The sequence below is a fragment of the Sinocyclocheilus grahami genome, unplaced genomic scaffold (assembly GCF_001515645.1).
Source record: "Sinocyclocheilus grahami isolate Dianchi unplaced genomic scaffold, SAMN03320097.WGS_v1.1 scaffold1182.1, whole genome shotgun sequence".
NCBI lineage: Eukaryota > Metazoa > Chordata > Actinopteri > Cypriniformes > Cyprinidae > Sinocyclocheilus > Sinocyclocheilus grahami.
In genome coordinates, this window is record NW_015506361.1 from 234195 (window position 1) to 242776 (window position 8582).

At 38.5% G+C, this 8582-nt stretch overlaps 1 protein-coding gene across 1 annotated transcript in view; it reads left to right on the forward strand.

Moving 5' to 3' along the window:
- The window catches only part of LOC107567711 (neurexin-3b-like), a 172172-nt gene that overhangs the window by 1160 nt on the left and 162430 nt on the right, over window positions 1-8582 (forward strand). Inside the window, exon 2 of the mRNA XM_016253453.1 lies at window positions 2680-3759. Within this exon, the coding sequence (XP_016108939.1) occupies window positions 3063-3759 (697 nt within the window). The 5' untranslated portion in view covers window positions 2680-3062. The remainder of the gene's footprint in view (window positions 1-2679; window positions 3760-8582) is intronic.

Consider the following 8582-nt stretch of genomic DNA (forward strand, 5'->3'; position numbering starts at 1 on the left):
ATACACGTACGCTCTTTATAAATATATATATACACATATATATATATATATATATATATATATATATATATATATATATATATATATATATATATATTTATACAGTATATTCTTAGAGCTTTGGTCCGCTCACTCACTATCCCTTTTTCTAGCTTCTCCTATGCCTTTATTTATTTATATATTTATTTTCCCCTTTTTATTACAGAAAATAGGTGTGTGTGGTGTGTGTGACTTTCTTTCTCTCATGGAACACCAAAGGAGATGTTTGTCAGTATGTCTGAGCTACTCTCTTGGAGACCTGGATGGAGATCAGGGCCTGTCAAACTTAAAAAAAAAAAGGCATAAATAGAAGTAGCTCATAAGACCTGTGCCCTATATTACAGTTCTTCCGACGACATATGATAGCTGTTTTGCAGTCTTTTTCAGTGTATGAAAAATACCAGCTTCAACTTTCTTCTATAAATAACGGCTTTGGTGTTCCACAGAAGAAAGAAAGTCAGGTTTCGAAAGACATGAGGGTGAGTAAATGATGATAGAATCAATTTTTTTTGAGTAAACTATCAATTTAATTGGGAATTCCATTTGAAACACGGTGTGTGATGAATAATTTCTATTCCACAACGCCCAAGCTGCTGCACATTATTGTTACACTGCAGGTTACTAGGGCTTGTTCATTTTTTGTTCTTTGGGAATGCATGTCAGGAGGTATTGGATGACTTGGTGTCAAATTGCCTTTTCGATAAGAAAAAATTCTGATATTGAGAATTTGAGATACATTTTAGAAACCCAGCTGAGATTGACATGACTTTGGAGAAAGCGCATATGGAGACATAATCCGCATATATATTTGTTGTTTCCTGTACCCAGCATCTTGGCCTTGCTCACAGAGAATAAAACATGCTGGAAATGATTGTAAATCATTCAAGGCAGATGGAAGACTTTTCCTCAGATAGTTATGTGTAAGCTTTTCATGCACTTTTGCCTTTTGGGAACCAAATGCAACATTTATTCCGTTTGAGTGCATTTTCTATGGATTACAGAGCATATGGCAGAACACATAGTTCAGAGTCTAATTCCCCATCTCTAATCTTAGTTCTTCATTTTTTGCTTATTAAATGGGATGTATTATGCTTATGCCCAAAACAGCACTGTCCAAGAAGCCTGTCCAAATGTCTTTTGAACAAGAATCCTCATAGACTACTGCCTCTGGAGAGTTCTGATCGGATCTATATCATTTGTAACCCAATAGTCTGTATTGTGTTTGTAATAAATCCTCTGTGTGATTGCTGCCAGACCAATGGCCAGTTGTCATGTGCCGCGTGTGAGGATCAGGTTTCAGGCCAGCCCATTCCCAGTAAAGCAGACTGAACAGGAAGTCCTTCTTAAAACCCGTTCTCCATGATGCCTTGCCTATTAGTGTGGCATGCATGGTAAATGTCTTGACCGTGGCCACGGTCTGCTCGGCTCTGCTTCTTCTCGGCTCACCCTTTTCACCTTTCTTCTCAAATCTTGCGGAGTGCTCATTCTCTGTTGAAATACAGACAAGACCCACTATCGCTCAAGAGACGGTCAACGCATCGGTGTTGGTATAAGTTGCCTTAATTCAATAGCTGGCTGCCAGGGAGAGATTAACTATTCAGGGCAGGTAGTTAAAGAGGCTATTGTGTTGCACCGCTGTGGAACAGCTACGATTGGGGAGGCTTTTGTCTCTGGGGGCTCCGTGCCAAAGCAGCAGCCAGGGCAGGGAGGGATGGAATTCTACACACATGTACATTATCTCGCCGTCAGACATCTGTCAACTGACCGCGTGTGTTGTAAGTACTTAGGTGTCATAAATAGCAAATATTTGACAGTGGCTTTTGTGACTTCTTGTGTTTGCCAAAATGCAAATGCAGCTTTATTTTGGAGTAAAAGGCATTACTGTTGGCCTGTCCAAAAATATATTTTCAACGCATAGATCTAACAATAAACGCTTTTAAAAGTAAAGTGTGTATTTCTAAGCCACTAGTGGCATCAAACATAATTGCAAAATGAATGTATCTACACAGGTTTTCCAATCTCCACATTTGCCTTTGGTCCTAATAAAGTAATAATGTGAAAAAAGACAGAAATTGCCATGTTGGGCAGCTCAAATATTTTTTCCAGGAGAATCTTGGAGTAGATCTTGGTGTAATCTAAGGCCAAAGACCCTCAGATAAAATTATTTCTTTGCAAAGGATCCCTAACTAAAATATAAAGATATATTTTACGTATAAATGCCATGTGTGGAAAAAAAAAGTGTAATATGTGTGAAAATGTGAGAAAAACATTTGATATTATAAAGACTTACATATTGTTTCATAAAACAATATGTCATTCTTTATTATTGTTTTTCAAAAATGGTCAGTTGAATAAATAAATCATATTCTCATGATTTCTAATAATAATAGTAATATAAAATTATACTGTCAATGATTGGGTAAATATATTACATCAAACACTGACAAATACATTTGTGTAATTTTTTTCCTTTCAAATTTGGCACCCTCTGAGGGTCCCAGGACACAGTTTGAAAACATTTGAGTTGGTCTAAGGAAACATAATGGAATGTAACATTGCCCACTGTGTATAGTATATTTCTCTGTATAATGTGTAATGAACCTAATGACAATGTGTCATTTTTTTCCTTTATCTTCACAGATCAGTCAAAAGAAGGGCCAATGTGGCCATTAACATGTGGCGATATAATATAATCAGAACCAATATGGAGCATCTCTGTTTTAATCCAGAAAGTCGACTCAAGGGAACATCATCAGTAAAGCCTATCTAGATAGCAGAAGCTGATCATTTGTTCACTTCTAATCTAAAGGCAATTTGGTCTTTTTGGAATTCATCCTGGTACCCCTAACAGGATTTAGGATAGCATGCGTCAAGAACCTCAATGGCCACACCTTCTTCACTCATATGTTTGTTATCTAAAGGATTTGACGTTTCTTCAGTGATCTTCACATAATTTGCCAGAAAACATAACTGAGGAATTTTATTTTGTTCAGTGCACTCTTGTAGCAAAACCATTGGTTACCATGCCTCCCATTTGCTGGCCCCATTGTGTACTCTTACTGCTCAGCACCTTCCTGAGTCTTGGTTTGGGTCTGGAGTTCACAGGCTCAGAGGGTCAGTGGGCACGCTATCTACGCTGGGATGCCAGCACCAGAAGTGACCTCAGATTTCAGTTCAAAACAGCTATATCAGATGCTCTGGTTCTCTACTTTGATGATGGAGGATATTGTGACTTCCTGCTCCTGAGCATTGAGGAAGGCAAGCTGAAGTTGCGTTTTAGCGTGGACTGTGCAGAAACCACTATAACCTCCAACAAGATGGTAAACGACAGTCGCTGGCACTTTGCCACCATCAGTAGGCACAACTTGCGAACCGTGTTGGCACTGGACGGAGAGTCAAAGTTGGATGAGGTGAGACCGCAAAGGCAGTTCATGAAGATTGTCAGTGACCTGTATCTTGGAGGAGTGCCTCAAGACATTCGGACATCTGCCCTAACACTTCCAGCGGCTAAGGAGATGCCACCGTTCAAGGGGATTATTACAGACCTGGGTTACGGGAATCAGGTTCCAACACGCCTAGGGAGCCAAAAGGTCCGGTTAGAGATGGAAGGCTTGTGTACGGAGAACCCCTGTGAAAATGGAGGCAGTTGCAGCATGGCTGACGGTGAAGCTTACTGTGACTGCTCCAACACAGGATATGTAGGTCGTTACTGCAATGAAGGTAAGAATGTTTACCGTTGATTTTGAAAACATATCTGGCCAATAGTTTGATGTAATTTATTTTAGTAATCAATTTTTAAGAAAACATAAAAAAAAATCAAAACTGACCCTGTTTACTTTCCTTTTACACATTCAAGGTAAATTGTTAAAGTACATTTATCTGGATATGTTTACTAAAAAAACAAGTTGAAAAATGTTTGCAGTTACATTTTTGCAGTTTTTTTCTGGTTGAACGTCAAGTTTGACTGAAAGCATGTTGCATTAAAAAAGTAAAATGGGTTTTGAATGCTGTGTCATGTTAACTCCTGTTTCAAATACTGTTTAATGTCATTCACCCTACCTCATACACCTCCAAACACATGCATATGCAGTTAAATTACACCTCAAAGTACATTTCATTAATTTGTGAAATTATCACATTGGAACTAGACAACATTACTGATTGTACACAAGCATGCTAAGCATAAACTTTTTCAATTAATCATGATATGCAGTGGCCCCAAAAAAATATTTAGACACTTGTGTCATACTTAAGAACGTGGGTACTCTTTGCATTAATAAAGCATATGATATTTATTTTACATCAAGATAGCATACATACACTTTCGAGTGAAACAAACAAATAAATAAATACAAAAGTTATTACCTGTTTATACCTGTTTGGGTACCTTTGACCACTTGCAGGGTACTGACAATTTACACTAAAAAGCCCTGCAATATCAACTTGCTACGTTTGCAAAAATGTTTAGAAAATGTAAGTGTTCAAATAGGGCCACTAATGCAATTGAATGTGTCAACCTAGAAAAAAATGAATAATAATGATGTTTTGATTATCAGTAATTACTTTGCTCATTTTATCACTCAAGGAATAATGATTGAGTGACAGTTTATGTCATCATTGTGTGCCTTGATATGTTACAGATATTGTTTTCACTTCAAACCTTTTGCAGGGACATCCATCTTTTGATTTTTTTAATATAGTCATTGTTCTAGGTTAAATTATACTTTTTTTCATCAAATATCCAGATCCTGCACGTTACAGACAAGTGAAGGTACACTGCAATTTCAAGAGTTGAACCTTTTAAACTGAAATTTTTATTTCTATTATTTAGAACAGAACATTTCTTGATTCTAAACGGTCAAGTTTCTTTTTTCAACTGTACTTCAGTGTTAAGACCTATTTGGGATTACTCTCACCGTAGACTCACCAGCAGGTATTAGAATACGTCTCAAAACTGATTATACTTTCTGAATGCACACTGAATTGCCAAGAGACTTTAGTGCTGTGGTTATGAGAGATTACTCTTTTCGTGTTGTGTATAGTCTATAATTCCACAAGCATCTCAATTTATTCAGGGCATGAATATAAAGGCATCCAGTCAGGCAGGGAATCAGTGGACCCAAACCTGATTGCCTGACTTATTGCATTTCGTGATCAAACCCAAGCCCTTTAGACTGATCACACCAGCCCTGTGCCTCAGTGCTCCTTTATAAAGATTTAGAGATAGTCGGTAGCGACAGGAGATCGGGCTGTATGATCAGATCACCTTTGGATCAGTAGGGGTGCTCAGGGCTGGAGGGCTGGTGAAGGATGTTTCTGTATCTCTGGCCTTCTGGCAACCAGTAGGCCTAAAAAGTGCCCTTAATGAGAAGCCAGTCAGCGGCTGCTCAAGGGAAAACTGATGTGATAAATGTGAAGCTAGTGGACCTCTAATCTCAGAGCAGGGGGTTTTGCTCAGCCTGTCATGTGCTTTGACCGCAGGCATGGCTGTCAGGGCCGTCACGGCCTGTCTTGGCTTCATCAGGCCCCAGTCGTGTCCACAGATTAATAGACGTGTCTGATAACGGATTGCACCACTGAGCTGTGGGAGTGTTCCGTAATTAGGGGCGGAACGAAAGAGAAATGGCTAATTCGCTGGGGGCGATGGGGGTAAATGATGGGCTTAAACTTGGACTGACATGCTCTCAGCACCTCACAGCATGGCTGCATTTACTCATTTACAGGGAATTCACTAAGAATGAATAGCGCCCAATGACAGCATTTATTTGTCCATGCTATCTGATTACCTAAAGAAATTATGCAAATCTGCTAAATGTACAAATATTGCCAAGAAGCTGTGCTAAATTCAATGTGTATTCTGCATATCCGCATTTCCCTAGTTTGCAAGCCGGTTGTGGAGGATTTAGCAGACTACTGTGATCTGAAATGAAATGTGCTTGACTACACCTGGAAATGCGTGATATGAAGCTCTTTTCCAACATTCAGTAAAAAAGATTTTAAAAAGCAGTAATTGTAAATTAACAAATTAATTGCAGAGTTTTGTGAATAAGGCACAATTTATAATGGGTCTTATTTACAGAGAAGGGTGTTTCTTCAACTTCAGACACTTGTCCTGGGGGCTCATTTATATTAAAAGTAGGATTTTATATGAAATGTTATATAAGATCACATTAACTGACTTGGAGACTTTTTATCAAGCCCTCATCATTCAGATTTTCTAAATGTAAAATTATTTTTATTATGTAGATTATTGTTTTATTCTAATCCCATTGCCAGACCTTTAATTGTCCAATATGAAAATTGACTATAAAAATGTATAATCATCTAAACAAAGGCTGAAGTAAGCATAAACCACTTCAATAATTATCTTGTGAAAATAAAAATGATGACAGTTCCACCACACTAAATGATTTTGCATGAACTTTGCATGAACAGAATGCATGTTTTGAGATATAGTGGAAGTAACACCGTGGTTGGGTTTCGGAAATAATGAAAAAAAAAAAAGAAGAAGAAGATTGGGAGAAAAAGGGTGCCCATAGTTGAAGGAATGAGGCAAGTTTGTACAAAAAAAATGTAATGGCTTAATGTAGATAATCATGATGCAATGCTCAGAACATGTAGTGACTTACTAAACTTGCAGATTGAAACTGGACTCAATCCAATTCCAGTGTTTGCCTATAGACGGTTTCATCTGGCGCACGCGCCTGGCCCAAATTTAACTTCCGGTTAAATGTTTGTTTTTGTTTATCGTTCTAGCTAGTGGTGCCGGCTACAAACGCAGTTAAAGTGATGAGTAAGGAAGTTGGGCTCAGGTAGTTGTGTTGTGGGATGTATTTCCCATACTTATTTGTTGCGACCCACCACAATATCAAAACCGATCAAGACCGATTTTCCAAAAGTCTTTGTTGAATAAACATGAGCACGTACTGCACGTTTAAAAATCAAAACGAGGAGCGGGTGTTTTTATATCACTATTTCTGAAGGAAGACTGTATTTAGAAAATTTTCTATGTCGTTTTCATTTCATCTTGCATATTATATGCCTGATCAAGCAGCGTTTGTAAGCCACTGCTTTGTGTACAGCCTTTACTGGGGAAACCTCTATTTCTCCCACTTTAAAGCACCTCCTGCTGGCAGAGAATGAATTTGCATTTTCAATAAGTCCATCTGATTTACGCAGCAAATATATTTTGCATGTTATGAAACATAATCTACTCTAGAGGGATTTATCCATTGTTATTGATTCTATTTGGAAGTCTACTGGAAGTTTAGTTAGGGCCACAAAAGTGCACATGTGCAGTAACGTTTGTTTATGTTGTTGCCGTTGAAACCGTCTATTCCAGTGGTTGTTGCAATTTAACAGCACAGTATGTACCAATGCAACAAATGTGAGCTCAGAAATTGTTAAATGTTTGCCCTTGGTAATTTGTCCAACCTGCTATTGCTTTAAGTGCAAACAGACATGGCAACAGGCCTGCGAAGACTCTCAGAGCATGCAGATGGCACAGGAAAGCAGACCGCATACCTCAGTGTGTGTGAAAACGCTAGATGGGCCACACCACCCCAGCAGGAGCACAACCGTCAGTATTATCATGTGGAAATCTGTCTTAAACTGCAGGCAGATTAAAACAATATGTGTTTAGCCGTAAAACACATGTTCAGTCTGCCCTGACGATGTGGATCAGAGGGTTGGCTATCATTGGCAAACTGTGCCAGAGCATTTAGTTATTGAGATCACAGCAACCAGATAACACACACTTTACTGTAAATTCCAGCTACAAAACATTAAATCCTGTGATGTTTCTATGCTTGTCGCATTTTAGATTCATCCATTACTGTCTGTTTAATCTCTGTTAGTTTATTTGCGAATCGCTGCATTATAAAGAAGCGTAGTCACTCAATGATGCCTTAATTATTAAGAGACTCAATGAAAAAGAACAATTTTCCTTTCTTCAAAATTGTCTTTACTTACGAACTACCCCTGTTGAAAAAAACAGCATATGCTGGTTAGGTATGTTTTGACGCTGGGATGAGCACATGACCAGCATAAACCAGCAAAAGGACCAGCATAAACCAGTAAAGGACCATCTTAAACCAGCAAAGGACCAGCATAAACCAGCATCCCAGCGTCGAAACATACCTAACCGACATATGCTGGTTTTTTCAACAGGGACATGTTTTTAACCTAGCCTTTTACAAGATAAAAGCAATTAATGCTCAACAGCATGCAAAAATGTCAAAACAATCACTGTAGGCTTAGCTGTGAGGATTAATAAATATACATGCAAATATGACAGTTACTATAATCTTACAACAAAAGTAGGTCAATAAAAAAGGGGGAAAATGACTTGCAACCTGATTCAGGCGCAGTGGGCATTTGTGTCTCTTGACCCAATGTGGGCAAATGTTGGGATTTGAGTTTTTGGGATGAAAAATAGAGCAAAGGATTAAAGCTGAGCAGCATGTCATCAAGAGGGATATGGTCATGTGAGGGCGATAAACCCTCTCTCTCTCTCTCTCTCTCTCTCTCTCTCTCTCTCTCTC